We start from the raw sequence: 15,781 nt of genomic DNA, 5'->3' as shown, positions 1-15,781 counted from the left end.
GCATAGCACACCACACACACACCACACACACAGACACAGGGCTCCCAGGCTCCACTGCTGGCTGCTCTGGGGCTGTGGCCCCGACCATGGTGGGGGACCGCAGGCAGGCAGCCGTCCATCCCTTCTCCCGCCCCTGCTGTGTTCCTTCCTCTTTTCTACATTCCACTGACTTGCGCTTCCCCAGCTGCCTCATTTATAGGTCCCTGGGTCCCCTCCAAGGCCTCGAGGTTTTGGCAGCTCTGCAGGACGAAGACATGGCCAAGGGCCCTGATGACACGTGGAGGTGGGCGACCCTGGTGGTGCTGGCCGCCCTGGGCACAGCTGTGACAGCGACCACCAGCCCCGGCGTCGTGGCCAGGATCACCCAGAAGGGCCTGGACTACGGTAACTGGATGCCTTCCTTTTCTCCCCTCCAACCCCTGAGGAGCACTGATTGAGCACCTGCTGTGTGCAGCCCTTTACATCCAGTGTACGGCCTGCTCACAGCTCCTCCAAGGAGGCCCTCTTACCCCTGTGTTACATATGAAGAAGCTGAGATAAGGTGAGCTACCCAAGGTCACAGGGCTGGAAGCGGCAGCACCGGGATTGGAGCCCTGGCCTGGAGGACTCTTGAGTCCAGTGCTCAGGTGCCTCATGGTCCCCTCCCTCTACGCAATACCCAACTCGGGCTTCTAGGCCTTTCACTTCCTTCCAAGCTGGTTCTCAGCCCTGATTTTTGTCTCAAGGTCCCTGGCTCAGTCTTCAGGGCGGGGAGGCCCTCCCCCAGGGCAGGGGCTGGCAGCCATATGTGCACACTAGCCATCTGGGTGACCCAGAGAGGGTCCCCCAGGCCATGCATCCAGGCCCAGACAGAGGAGAGACTGGCATGAAGCAGCCCCCTGACCTGCTCAGATCGGTGCCAGGCACTGTGCTAAAAGGACGTACTGTTACTAGCGACCTTTACAGATGAGCAGACAAACTTGGAGGAGGGACTGGGAAGTGGGCGGCCTGGAGCTGAGCTCTGGTCTTGTCAGATGTACCAGGGTGGGGCTGCTCAATGCTGCCTCTCGGTGGCAGAGAGATGAACTGCAGAACAGTGGGGGACAGCCAGTGCCGGAGAAATCAGATCCGGAAGGCAGAACCACAGCCGCGGTGGACCCCTGGGGAATCAGGACAGGACCAAAGGGACCTGGTATCCCACCCCTGAATTCCTACCCCAGCCCAGGCAGGACACCTCTGAATCCCAGGGGTGCAGACGGAAGGTTCCCCATGAGCTAGGAGAAAGGATTATGTCCCTGCTCTATACCCAGAGCTGGGGTGGTTCTGAGGTCTTCCAGAGAGCAGAGGCTTGGGCTCGGCCTTTAAGCCCAGAAGTCTTCATGTCCTGTCACAGCAGCCTCGGTTCCCCCTTCTACTCACACCCCATGCGGCAACCAGTGACAGTTGTGAAATACAGCAAAGCTGCCCATTCCCCCTCTTTACTTACACTGTTCAGTGGTTCCCTAGTGCCCTCAGTGGATGTCTTGGGCTTGGCATTAGAGACCCTTCAAGACCTGGCCGCTGCAGACCCACAGATCGTGGCCATCCCACATTTTCTTTTCCCTCCGGGCAGTGACAATCTATGCATTTTGAACCCCCAGAAGGCCTATCCCAGGGCACAGGCTCTGGGACCAGAAGGCCTGGATTCCAATCCTGCCTCCATCACCTGCCAGCTGTGTGGTCACCTTTCTGAGTCTCAGCTTCCTCATCTGTGAACTGGGAGTCGTAACAGGACCTACTACCCAGGATTGTTCAGATTCAGTAACTTAATACGTGTATAGAGCCCAGAACTGTGCCTGGAACAGAGTGAGAGCTTGATAACTGTTATTATTATTATTACTATTATTATTCTTACTACTTCCTAACTGGCTCCTGGGATCCCTCATCCTACTACTTACTCTTCTCATTTAACGTGTTTGCCTTTTAACTGGTTTTTCGATGCTGTTAACCACCTAATAACTGATGGCAGAATTCCTGACCCTGGAACATTCATTCATTCATTCCTCCAACAGGTATTAAGTTCCAGTCACTGTGGTAAAGATAGGGGATGTCCGTGACGTCTACCACTGACCTTGGGGGGCTTACATCTAGTAGGGAAGAGAGATAGTAGTAAAAAAAATCACATGAATAAATGCATAATTACAAACGGTAATGGGAGCTCCAAAAGAGATGCCCACAGCATCATGAGAATGATAACAAGGGGGATCGCTCTCATCTGATGAGTCAGAGAAAGTTCCTAGAGGAAGTGATGACTAGAACGACCAGGTGAAGATGAGAGGAAGGGGCTTCCTAGGCAACAGGAATGGTACATGCAAAGGTCCTGTGGCGAGAGAGTCCGAAAGCCAGAGAGATAGAGTATCTGTGAGGGCAGAGCACAGAGCAGATGTTCAATAACACCCGCAGGATGCATGACTGGGTATTTGGAGGGGGTGATATTTTAAACTAGGTGTTGGCAAATGACAGCCCATAGGCCAAATCTGGACCAACACGTGTTTTTGCATGGCCCAGGAACTAAGCATGGCTTTTACAGTTGGAAAAAATCAAAAGAAGAATCCTATCTCACACCATGTGAAAATGATATGAAATTCAAATTCCAGTGTCCATCAATAAAGTTTTATTGGAACACAACCGTACCTACTCATTGACGTATTGTCTACGGCTGCTTTTGTGCAATAAAAGCAAAGCTGAGTGGTTGTGACAGAGACAGTAAGACCCACAGAGCAGAAAATATTTGCTCTGGGGCCTTTGACAAAAACCTTAACTTGAGCCCTGCTTTAGATCTTTCCAATCCCAACGTCCCTGCCATGAACAGGCTGCACACCTCTGACCACTGACCCCGCTCTTTCCCCTCAGCCTGCCAGCAGGGAGTGGCTACTCTGCAGAAGGAGTTGGAGAAGGTCACAATTCCCACTTTCTCAGGAAGCTTTAAGATGAAGTACCTTGGGAAAGGGAAGTATAGCTTCTACAGGTAAGGTCCGTCAAGCTCAGTCTTCCGTGTGCAGGACTGTAGTGTGTTGGGGCCACCAAGACCTAGACTCACAGAGCCACCGACTCCTAAACTCAGAGACATTAGGATCCCCAAGCTAATGTTTACACCATCCCAAGGGGATCCAATCCCCCAAGCTGCATGTGGAGAAAACCACACAAACGGTCTTTCAGGCACTCGCCGTGACTCCTACGGGGATGTCACGGACCCCCAAACTCTGTGCCAAGCCCACATGTTAATTAGGATTAGGGGTGGGGGTGAGGTTTCAAGGACAGAAAACCTAGTCCAAAATGGCCTAAACCAGAAGGTATTGGCTCACAGGTCCCTGGAATTGTCTGTCTTCGGGTTCAGCTTGAGGAAGGCTCAAATGTCACTGGACCCTGTTTCTCTCCTGCCACCTCTCAGCACCGCTTCCCTCGGGAGAGCTAATTCTTGGGTAGGGCCTCCCCGCGAAGCACTCGCCGGCACCTTCTCAGCACTCCCAGCCCTGTGGGAGGAGGGCACCTTCTCCTTACAGCTCAAGCAAAACTCCTAAGATTCACTCTGATTGGTCCGTCTTAGGTTATGTACACACTCCTGGACCAATCACTGTGGCCAGGGGGAGAGCAGACACGAAGGAGCTTGTGCTGAAGTCTCAAGCTCCACCCCCTGAAGATGGCGGTGAAGTCAACTTTCTTTGGAGCGTCACGGACTAGATGTGGGGAAGGGTTCCTCCAAAGTAAATGGCACTTCTGTCATCACGAGAGAGGGGAATGGGTGCTGGGGAGAGAAATCCATAAATGTCCTCTAAAGAATTTTAGGCACTCACTCGTTCAACAGATATTTTTGAGCACCTACTGTGTGTCTGACTCACCAGGCTATGCTACAGTAGTGAAAAAAAGGCAGACACATTCCACCCTTTACAGAAATTGTAGTCACTGGGATAATCTTCACTGATCATCACACACCCTGCAAGACAGAGGTTACTGTGCTCATTTTACAACATGAGGAAACAGGCTCAGCATGATTAAGTGATGTGCCAGGGGTCACACAGCAGTAAACTGAAGAGCAGGGTTCAAATGCAGATTTGTCTGACTTCAAAGCCTAACCACAGAGCTCCCCAGGCTGCTCTCATAGCTTCTGGGTTCTTTTGGAATAACTGGGGTAAAGGGCCGGGATGGAGGGGAATGCGTCTGCACTGACCGCTGACTGAGTCCTTGTGGGGACACTTAGAGACTAACTGATCATTTCTTCTTTGCAGCTTGGTTATTCGTGAATTCAAGCTTCCCAATTCCCAGATAAGACCGTTGCCTGATCAAGACCTTGATCTCTCCATCAAAGATGCCAGTATCAAGATGAGTGGAAAATGGAAGGCACGAAAGAATTTCATGTGCGTGTCCAAGCTCAGTGTTTGTTGAGTGTGTGAGTGAGCTCTTGGTGATATTTGGAGGAGATGAGAGCCAAGGTCTCGAGAATGCCCAATTTTTGCCTGGCCCATTACCATTTGGCCCCTCAGAGTTCCTGGGGGAACTTTTCACAGAAGAATTTTCAACATAACCCTTGGTTAATAGCTGAGAATTTTCCCACATCTCAATGCAGGGCACGGGCAAGGCTGAGCTGGTGCATGTGGCTTAGGATGGAAGGCTAAGTGGGACCTTTAGTTTACCCCTTTATCAGTTAGCTATCGCTCTGTAACAAACCATCAGTGACCGAAACTCAGTGACCTCAAACAAGTCATATATCATCACTTACCTATCTATGTGTTGACTGGGGTTCCCTGATGTAGGTTGACCTCAGCTGAGGTAGCCGTGCTACACAGGTATCTCCTCCTCCCTGGACCAGTGGGCTACCCAGAGCATATTTAGTGATGGCGGAGGTGCAAAAAGGGCAACCAGAAACATGCAGGTCCCCTTAAGGCCTGGGGGGGATTGAACTGGCCCATGGTCACTTCTATTCGTATGCCATTGGCCAAAGCAAGTCATGTGATCAAGTCCAAGGTCAGGAGCATGGAAATACACACATATCCCCCCAAGGTAGGCAATGGTGAGGGTATGGGTGCAGGGAGGGGTGAAAATTGGGGCAGATCACCCAAACAACAGCTCTGAATCTAAATATTGGGCCCTCCCTGCAGTGACTCTGTGCAGCAGTGACAGTGGTTCAGACTGACCTGTCAGTTTATCAGCTTCTCCTTTGTGGTGAATCCAGGGAGAAAACAGACACTTTGGTGAGGAGAGGGGCGTGAGTCTGCCTTCTGTTACAAGGACTGCTGGGTGTGTCCATTCCCCACAACAAGAATTGCTTACGTCTTCACTTGGGCTGTTTCACATCTATCATTTCACTACTGATCACACACACACACAAAATGATAACAATACTTCCTCACATTATAGAAGAGTTGACAAACTACATTCACACTCACTGTCTTATCCCAAACTCATTTCATCCCTGAGGGAGGAGTTATTAACCCCATTTAATGAATGAGGGCATTAATTAAAGTCATTGGTCCCCCAAACTGAGCTTTCTAGTGGCAAAGCTGGTGTCCCACTGCTGGTCCAGGGTCTGGGTAAGGAAACTGAAGCTCAGAGAGGTTGAGAAACACTCTCAGTGCCACACAGCACACAGGCAGAGGCTGAGGCAGTAAGAGCAGGGTTCTGCCAGGTAGACATGGGTTCAGACTTCGAGTTGGAATGCTGGCTCTTTCACTCAGCTGCTGTGTGATCTTGGGCAAGCTGCCTTCCCTCTCTGAACTCCATCTCCTCACCCAGAGTGGAGATAATAGCAAAACCTGCCTTCCAGCATTGGTGTGAAGTCTGAATGGCAGCGAGAAGAAAATGCTTGCTCCAAGTCTTTTCTTTCTGTTTCCCTTCAGCAAAGTCAGCGGCAACTTTGACCTGAGTGTGGATGGCATCTCCATTTTGGCTGGTCTCAAGCTGGGTTATGACCCCACCTCGGGCCACCCCACAGTCACCTGCTCCCGCTGCAGCAGCCACATCAACAGTGTCCGCGTACGCATCTCGCGCAGCAGCCTGGGGTATGATCTCCTGGGGCTGTGGATGGGAGGAGGGACAGGATTGTCCTAGTTATTCTTTCTTTTTTTTATAAATTTATTTATTTATTTTTGGCTGTGTTGGGTCTTCGTTGCTGCGCATGGGCTTTCTCTAGTTGTGGCGAGCGGGTCTACTCAGCTGCGGTGCACAGGCTTCTCATTGCGGTGGCTTCTCTTGTTGCAGAGCACGGGCTCTAGGCGCGCGGACTTCACTAGCTGTGGCGCACGGGCTCACTTGCTCCGCGGCATGTGGGATCTTCCCGGACCAGGGCTCAAACCCGTGTCCCCTGCATTGGCAGGTGGATTCTTAACCACTGCGCCACCAGGGCAGTCCCTGTCCTGATTATTCTTGTATTCAGAAAACACATCCCAAATGCCACTTCTATGCCAGGCCTCAGGTGTAAGGGGACAGGGGTCTACAGATGGAACACACAACATCCCTGCCTTGAAGAGTCACTCACTCATTCAATATTCATTCAGCAAACTTTACTGAGCACTTATGCTCCGGGCTGTGCACTAAACACTTTAAGTGTACCAAGTTATACAATCCTTACCACAAGCCTGCAAGCATTCATCTCTCCATCCATCCAACGAACATCGACTAAGAATCTGCTATGCACCAGGCTTATGCATCGTGCTCAGGAAGTAACAGTGGTCACTAAAAATTTGGCCTTGCTAACAGCGATTGGAGACTTACTGCATGCCTGGCACTGTTTCAAGCATGTTCCTTATCTCATTCAATCCACACAATGGCTCTGTGCAGTTCGTCAATTATTACCCCATATTCAGAGGAGACAAGACACAGAAAGAATAGGAAATAACCTGAGTTTTCATCCCTATTGAGTATTGAGAAGGGATTGGGATTCAGCCCAGGACTTGCTGGCCCCAGAGTCTTAGCTACACAGTCCCTGCTCTTTTGAAGCTTCCAGCCTGTGGGGAAGACAAACATTAATCAAATCATTGCATTAATGAATGGCTCACAATAAGAACTGAGAAAAAGAGGTACAAAGTGCGATGAACACATAGAACTGGAGGATCTGACCTAGTCTGGGGGCTGGTCATTTCATTTTCTTTGATGAAATGACATTTCAATTGAGATGAAAAGAATAAGTAGGAGTTAATTAACTTGGGGACAAGGGGTGTTTTAAGCAGAGCGAACAGCATGTGCAAAGGCCCTATGGTGAGGGGAAGCACAGGACACAGGAGGATACAGCAAAGCAGTGTGGCTGGAGTACAGAGAGAGCGAGTGGTGAGGACTGAGGCTGAGATGGGATGGGGGTCCAGCCGTGCACCTGTTGAAGAAATAACCTCAGAAACAGGTCGCACACAGGGGAAGAAGTGTCTGATGGGGGTGCACAGAGTTGGAGCCCAGGGATGAGGGAGTTTAGGTTTATTTGGAAAAGGGAGGAAGGCTTCCCAGATGAGGAAGCCTTCGGAATGCATCCCAGGGCCACCTGGGAAGCCTCATGCATGTCCCCACGTGTCAATCTCCAGGTGGCTGATCCAACTCTTCCGTAAAAAAATCGAGTCTTCGCTCCGAAACGGCATGAACCGCAAGGTACGAGGGGCTCAGAATCTCACCTCCTGTCAGAGCGGGTGGGGCCTTCTGTGTCCACATACCTCACGCATCGCTGGACACTTCTGCTCTCACCAGACCTCTTTTATATATATATATATATATATATATATCTTTATTGGTGTATAATTGCTTTACAGTGTTGTGTTAGTTTCTGTTGTACAACAAAGTGAATCAGCTATATGTATACATGTGTCCCCATATCCCCTCCCTCTTAAGCCTCCCTATCCCACCCCTCTAGGTCGTCACAAAGCATGGAGCTGATCTCCCTGTGCTATGAAGCAGCTTCCCACTAGCTATCTATTTTACATTTGGTAGTGTATATATGTCACTGCTACTCTCGCACTTCGTCAGAGCTTCCCCTTCGCCCCCTTCCTCAAGTCCGTTCTCTATGTCTGTGTCTTTATTCCTGCCCTGCAGCTGGGTTCATCAGCACCATTTTTTTAGATTCCACATATGTGTGTTCTTTGTTTTTCTCTTTCTGACTTACTTCACTCTGTATGACAGACTCTAGGTCCATCCACCTCACTACAAATAATTCAATTTCGTTCCTTTTTATGGCTGAGTTCCCTTGTATATACGTGCCACATCTTTATCCATTCATCTGTCGATGGACATTTAGGTTGCTTCCATGTCCTGGCTATTGTAAATAGTGCTGCAGTGAATATTGTGGTACATTTATCTTTTTGAATTATGGTTTTCTCAGGGTATATGCCCAGTAGTGGGATTGCTAGGTCATATGGTAGTTCTATTTTTAGTTTTTTAAGGAACCTCCATACTGTTCTCCATAATGGCTGTATCAATTTACATTTCTACCAGCAGTGCAGGAGGGTTCCTTTTCTCCACACCCTCTCCAGCATTTGTTGTTTCTAGATTTTTTTGTTGATGGCCATTCTGACTGGTGTGAGGTGATACCTCATCGTGGTTTTGATTTGCATTTCTCTAATGATTAATGATGTTGAGAATCTTTTCATGTGTTTGTTGGCAATCTGTATGTATACTTTGGAGAAATGTCTGTTTAGGTCTTCTACCCATTTTTGGATTGGGTTGTTTGGTTTTTTGATATTGAGCTACATGAGCTGCTTGTATATTTTGGAGATTAATCCTTTGTCAGTTGCTTCATTTGCAAATATTTTCTCCCATTCTGAGGGCTGTCTTTTTGTCTTGTTTATGGTTTCCTTTGCTGTGCAAAAGCATTTAAGTTTCATTAGGTCCCATTTGTTTTTTTTGTTTTTATTTCCATTCCTCTAGGAGGTGGGTCAAAAAGGATCTTGCTGTGATTTATGTCATAGAGTGTCCTGCCTATTTTTTCCTCTAAAGGTTTTATAGTGTCTGGCCTTACATTTAGTCTTTAAACCATTTTGAGTTTATTTTTGTGTATGGTATTAGGAAGTGTTCTAATTTCATTCTTTTACATGTAGCTGTCCAGTTTTCCCAGCACCACTTATTGAAGAGGCTGTCTTTTCTCTATTGTATATTCTTGCCTCCTTTGTCAAAGATAAGGTGACCATATGTGCGTGGGTTTATCTCTGCTCTCACCCAGACCTCTTCAGCAGTCCCCCACGGCCCTTGGAAAGCACATGTCCAGCTCTAAAAATCAGTCATGTCAATTTTCCTGGGGATCCAGTGAGAAACTAAGAAAGGGTCATGTGACACACACACGGCAAATTCCCCCATGCTTGGACCACCTCTGCTCTTCTCCCATCATTCTTCCCTGCAGAGAAACTACCATTCTCTTGCACTGAGCCCCTCTCCTCATAGCCCTCCAGCCTCCTTCCCCATCCCCCAACCCCGAACCCCCTTGGTAGCGATACCCACCCAGAAAACATGCAGCTGATGAAGCTGCTAGACTAGAGTGTGGTCAAACTATGTCCTGAGGCTGGAACTGGTACGAAAGACAGACACGGACCAGAGCTTCCCAAGCCTACCTTCACCCTAACCCCCGCCCCACGCAAGCCAACCTCTTCAGCTGAGAAAAGGGGCCATTCCTTGGGCTAGTTTTCCATTAATAAATTGTCAATCTCCAGGAAATCCCTGAGCCTGTCTCCCAAGACAAGTGAGCTTGAGTTTTCTCAAAGGGCAATGGGGAGCCATTGAAGGTTTTAGGCAAAGGGGTGACCTGGCCAGATCTGTGCTTTAGAACAACTTCTTTGGCTGCCGTGAGAACGGCTGGAGAGACCAGGAGTCTCGGGGACACTGAGGAGGCTTGTGCAGTCTTCCAGGTGGGAGACCTTGGTCTCCCAGTGAAAGGCACTGACAACATGGGTAGGGAGACATCCATCAAATGAGATCATCTATCTGAAGGCACTCTGTCAAAAGTTAAAAAAAAAAAAAAATCCATGCCTGGGGGTCAAAATGCATAACAGAGGAGATTATAAAACAGGTTTTAGAGTCAGAGTCTCTGGGTTTTGATTCTGGCTCCAGGGCTTAGCTGTGTGATGTTGAGCAAATCACTTGACTTTTCCAAACCTCAGTTTCACCATCTGTAAAATGGGGACATTGATACCTTCTTCACCAAGCCGTTGTAAGGATTACTAAAATAGTGAAGGCTCCCCACCAGCCTGGCTCAACCGTAACTCAACCATCTTTGTAATTAAGTAATAGTATGAGGGGAGTGTTAGCATGTATTTAACGTAAAGAACTATTGAAACAGATTATTTCTTGTTAACGCCTTAAGAGTGACCCCTTGAGAGCAGCCAAGCTGAACAATAATAACACTGAGACACAGATAGAGGAAGTGATAGGGCTGGGCTTCAAACCCATGCCGCCCCACCTCAGAGGTGAAGCTCTTAATTAGTCTAAGATATTGTTTAGAAGAGAGTATGGGCCTGAATGAATGAATGGATGGATGGATGAATAAATGAAGTGTCAGGGTGTCCATGATGTTACGAAGGCCTGGAAATGGCAAGGAATGAGTTTGGGAGTCCACTCCCCAGGAATTCAGAGAGAAGAGTGGGCGTCTGAGGGAAGGAAGGGTCTATATAGGGTGTGGATGGGGGTGGGGGCGGAGGAGGGTGGCAGCAGACAGGCAGGCGCCAGGCTGCTGTGTGATTTGCTGTGATTTGGAGCCCCCTGGTGGCCCTCATTAGTAACTGGCATTGGAGGGCAGTAGCTGAGGGCAGGCAGCCCAGGTGTCCAGCTGGCCCTTCGCTGCCAGATGTGCCGCCTGCTCTCACCTTTGGGCCACTTGGAGCAGAGGCACGGGTTTCTCCGACAGTGACATGCTTAGTCTCCTTGGGACATCCAGAGTTTTATGTGATAGAAACACACTCCACGAAAACCAAAATTTCTCCCTCCTTCCTTCCTTTCCTTCCTCCCTCCCACCCCCCCAGATAAAATAACTTGATTGACAGTGGGGAAGGCGGGAGGGAAGTGTGGAGGTGCCCTATCTGCCCTGTGGGCAGATAGGGGGACCAGTACTGTGGAGGAGTGGGAACCTGATGGGTTTGGTTGAGATGTGCTGGCCTTGGGGGCCTGTGGGACATCCAGGGACTTGGTCCAGGAAGGCAGCTGGACTCTCAGGCTGGAGCTCAGGGGAGATGTCTGGCTGCAAACCAAGGTCTGGGTGCTGGCCGCAGTTTGGGAACGTGGAGCGGGGGACCCAATCAGGGTCCCCCCAGGCATGGCTGAGACAAAGATTCAGGTGCGAGTGTTTTATTGGGCGGGGATCCCAGGCGAGGGGTGGGGAAGAGAGCTGGGGACAGGAACATTATTGAGTGGGCTACCACTCTGGACAGCTGGGGCTCAGTGCTGCGGGACTTCGGGGCACACACCTCAGAACTGTCCCAAAGGGGTGGGGAAGATGGGTATTTATCCATCAACTCTCACCCCTCTTTCTGGCTGCTATAACTCCTTGGCACTTGGGAGCAAGGTCCAGGGATTAAAGTCCTCAGGCAGGGAGAGTTGCTGGGTGTGTAGGGAGCTGTCATGCCAAGCGCAGGGGACCCCCGGGGTGGACCAACAATGTCCCACAGGGGCCATGGGCATGTATGGCAAGCTCCAGAGGGGCTCCTGGGTGGAAGGAGCGGGCAGTCCCAGGAGATCAACATCTTCACGAGGGAAAAGGAGCTCACAGGGTGTCCGAGGAAGAGGAAGTAGCGGGCCAGGCGGAGAGCGGGGAGGGTCCTCAGTCAGAGACAGTGGCCCACCATGCCAGGGGCTGCCCAACAGTCAAGAAATGCAAGGACTGGAGAGACTCCGTTGGATGAATGAGGTCATTCAAGACGTGGGGGGAGCAACGTCGTGAAGGCGGGGCTTATCTGACCACCGCCACCTACTGCACCACCTACCCCATCAGCCCCAATGGGTCAAATTAAGGAAGCCTGTGATTTTAATCCTCTATTCCAGCTGTTGCTTCGAAACAAATATATCCACATACAGCGTCATCCAGCAACGACCATTCGATAATGTTCACGGATTCTGTGGATCAGGAAATCAGCAGGCACAGTGGGACCAGCGTAGCTTGTCTCTGCTCCATGATGTCTGTACCTCATCTGGGAAGACTCCAAAGCCTGGGGCTAGAGTCATCCGGTGGGATCTCCTCTCATGTCCGTGGTGCCTGAGCTGGGAAGACTGGATGCTCGGCTCAGCCGGGGCTGTTGAGTGGAGCATCTACCCGTGTCCCCTCCATGGGGCTGGGGCTTTGCACAGCTCATCAATGGGTTCCAGAGGGAGCATCTCAAGAGACCGAAGTGGAAGCTGCACAGCCTTTTATGACCTCACCTGGGAAGTTACACAGTGTGACTTGCGCTGTTTTCTATTGGTTAGAAGCAAGTAGCCACCCCGCCCACCCAGATTGTAGGGGAGAGTTCACAGACTCCACCTCTAAATGGGTGTGACAGGGCCACATTCCAGAAGAGCAAATGGAATGGAAACTATAACCCGCAGGGCTCCATTTTACAGATGAGAAAATAAGGGTCTCTTTTCTCATAGAAATGGAGTAACTTCCTCAGTGGCAAAATCAGCATGTGACCCAGGGCTTCTCAGACCAGTGCTTGTTCCCCTATGAGTTATGGGAGGGGGACGGCTGGGAAGTCTTCTCTGGCCACACAAAGCAAAGATGAGGGTGCCCACCCAGGCTTGAGCAGAGGACCTGCCCCCTGCTCCTAGAAGCACACACAGGGGAAGGCCGACATCTGACCACCTCCAGTTCATTTTTTCACCACCTCATTCCACAAAGGGTCTGAGTGCAAACAAAAACAAACAAACAAACAAAATCTCACATTAAAAAACAGAAAACATAAATACCCATCAGGAAAGCTCCATGCCAGAGTAGGAAGTAAAATGCAGATGTGCAGGTCATACAGTCATATAAAGTTACTATTTCCAAGTTACATGTTGAACTCTGAGCTTCCTGGTGGCCAAAGAGAAAAGGGAAACTTGAGTAGTTATATGATTTTCAAGGAAACATTCAAGAAGAGCAAAACATGTCTGGATAATTATTCTCAGAGGACATTTTCCACTATAGGAAAACTTTGCTGATCAGTTCTTTTGTTCTCCCCAGATCTGCGAGGTAGTGACCAGTACCGTATCCTCCAAGCTGCAACCTTATTTCCAGACACTGCCAGGTAAGGAGGCTGGGGTAGAAGGGGGAGGGGGTGAGGGACACAGGGAGAGTGTGATGGAGCCAGCAATTTTCCTAGGCAGGCCTGGGCTTGGGTGGGAATGGGTAGCACAGATTATTTCCAAATGGCAATTGGCATCAGATCCCCTATTGGGCCAGGTCCTTGTGGCAGGTCCAGAAGTTTAATGGAAAAGCAGCTCTGCAGGGGCCAAACAACAAATACCTGCAGCTCTCTGGAGCCAGAGATACATAGCTGGCCTGAGATCTGAGGCTGATCACTTCCCCTCTCAGGGCCTCAGTTTCCGTATCTTTAAAATGGGGACAATCTTCTCTTTCCCCAAATGCTTCGTAAATGGTGAAGGGCTGCAGTAAGTGGGGGAGGACCCGTATGGCCAAGTGCTCACCATGTGTCATGTACCCAGCAGAATGGTTTCCTCTCGGCCTCCTAACACCCCGCTGAGATCACTGTTTTGTCCCAATTTTACCACCAGGAAACGGAGGCTCAGAAAGGAGCCGAGACTTACCTGAGGTCAAGAGGCAGTAAGAAGCAGAAACAGGATCCCAAGCCTGTGCCCCAAACTGCTGCCTGGGCTGCCTCCCTGTGGAGCCTGGTTTGGCTGGCACATGGCACATGTCCATTTCAGATACGTTCCCTTCCCCCAGGCATCGCCCCAGCCCCTCCAGGCACAGGGCCCCTCCTGGGCGTGTTCAGTGCAGTTGCAGTGTCCAGGGTTTGGCCTCACCAGGCAGGAAAAAGATTTTGGCTTGAGTCCCAGCCTTGTCACTCACCAGCTTTGCCATCTTAGACTAGTTACCTTTTCTGAGACTCGGTTTATTCCCCACTAACATGGGAAGGAAGGGCTAAAGGAGAAACCAATATTTATTTAATCCTCATTGATTACTGCTGGGAAACAGAGAAACCACTCAGACCTAAAGCCAGTCTGGGCTCAGCCTGGGATATTATCACTGCTAATAATGATTCCTTCTGGCTTTTGAGTTCCTACCATGTACAGGGCATTGTCAAGGTCACTAGTAGTACCCCATTTTACAAATGAAAAAATGTGGCTCAGAGAAATGAAAGGACTTGTCCAAGGTCACATAGATTTCAATTCAAGCCCAGGTGTTTCTGCTCCTTGACTCTGTGTTTTAGCCACGTCTCCGGGCTGTTGGAAGAAGGGAGAGAGATGATATCTGTGAATGTGGGGTGTGGGCTCATTTTCCTTTAAGGAGACCTCAGGGAGGGCTCCCTGGAGGAGGTAGGAATGGAATTAGCACTGCAGGTCTTGATTCAACTTTAGGAGATGCTGCCTCTGCATCCCAGGCCCCAGAGATGCCATGGGGAGCCAGTTCATGGTCCATCTTCTTTCCCCCTAGTGACAACCAAAATAGACAACGTGGCTGGGATCGATTACTCTCTAGTTGCACCTCCCAAAGCCACAGCTGATAACCTGGATGTGCTGTTGAAGGTAAGACTTACACCAAGAATCATGCACCCTCACACCTTTGCCTCAGACCACCTCCCCCCCCGACTCCCCATCATCCTTGGAGACAGATCTCATGACTCCACCCCTTTCCTATCCATCCTCACTGCTCTCCCCAGTCCCCTCTCCTCATCTTCTCCCGGTTCCAGTCCCACTGGCCCTCCGGCTATTCCTGAAATGCGCTGCGACTGCTCCCTCCCCAGGGCCTTTGCACTTGCTGCCCCTTCTAAACAGGAGGCTCTGGCCCAGATATCCACAGAAACTCTCCCTTTCCTCCTTCAAGTCTTTGCTCAAATATCTTCTCCCTAAAGAGGCCCTCCCAGACCACTGTTGCTAAAATAGCGCCCTCCTCTTCCCCTATATCCTGCTTTATTTTTCTCAGCAGCACTTAGTACACACAGTCGCAAGCTTGTCTCCCTCAATGTGACGATAGAAAAGGGGCTGTGATTGCTTTGTTCTTTTTTTTTTATTTAGTTTTGTCTGTGTTGGGTCTTTGTCGCTGCACACGGGCTTTCTCTAGCTGCGGCAAGCGGGGGCTATTCTTCATTGCGGTGTGCAGGCTTCTCATTGCGGTGGCTTCTCTCGTTGCAGAGCACGGGCTCTAGGCACGTGGGCTTCAGTAGTTGTGGCATGCGGGCTCAGTAGTTGTGGCTCGTGGGCTCTAGAGCGCAGGCTCAGTAGGTGTGGCACATGGGCTTAATTGCTCCGCGGCATGTGGGATCTTCCCGGGCCAAGGCTCGAACCTGTGTCTCCTGCATTGGCAGGCGGATTCTTAACCACTGTGCCACCAGGGAAGCCCGCTTTATTCTTTACTGTATGTGTAGCACCTAAAACTATGCTTGGCATATAATAGGTGCTCAGTAAATATATATTGGATGGATGGATGGATGGATGGATGGATAGATGGAGTTAGTTTCATTTCATGCCACTTTCCCCCTCATTCCCCAGCCTCCAACCAAACTCACTGGCCTTGCACTTCCTCAACACATCCAGCTAGTTCCCACCTCAGGGCCTTCGTCCTGTCCATTCCCTCTGCCTGGACTCCCCTCTTTCCCATGCCCTCCTCTACCCCACTGGCTTCTTCTTATCCTCCAGTGGATGTGGGCTGGGTTGTCGCTCCCCGAGCAGCCTT

General features: G+C 50.1%; 1 protein-coding gene across 1 annotated transcript in view; it reads left to right on the top strand.

The window, feature by feature from the left end:
* The first annotated feature begins 201 nt into the window (after positions 1–201).
* BPI (bactericidal permeability increasing protein) overlaps positions 202–15,781 on the top strand; it is a 29,596-nt gene continuing 14,016 nt past the window's right edge. The window contains exons 1-7 of the mRNA XM_004272838.4: positions 202–384; positions 2,872–2,986; positions 4,245–4,373; positions 5,853–6,014; positions 7,524–7,587; positions 13,109–13,172; positions 14,543–14,634. Of these exons, the coding sequence (XP_004272886.1) occupies positions 255–384; positions 2,872–2,986; positions 4,245–4,373; positions 5,853–6,014; positions 7,524–7,587; positions 13,109–13,172; positions 14,543–14,634 (756 nt within the window). The 5' untranslated portion in view covers positions 202–254. The remainder of the gene's footprint in view (positions 385–2,871; positions 2,987–4,244; positions 4,374–5,852; positions 6,015–7,523; positions 7,588–13,108; positions 13,173–14,542; positions 14,635–15,781) is intronic.

Source organism: Orcinus orca, chromosome 16 (genome assembly GCF_937001465.1).
Source record: "Orcinus orca chromosome 16, mOrcOrc1.1, whole genome shotgun sequence".
In the NCBI taxonomy this organism is placed as follows: Eukaryota; Metazoa; Chordata; class Mammalia; order Artiodactyla; family Delphinidae; genus Orcinus; species Orcinus orca.
Note: the sequence above shows the minus strand (reverse complement) of the source record. Positions and strands in the feature narration are given on the sequence as shown.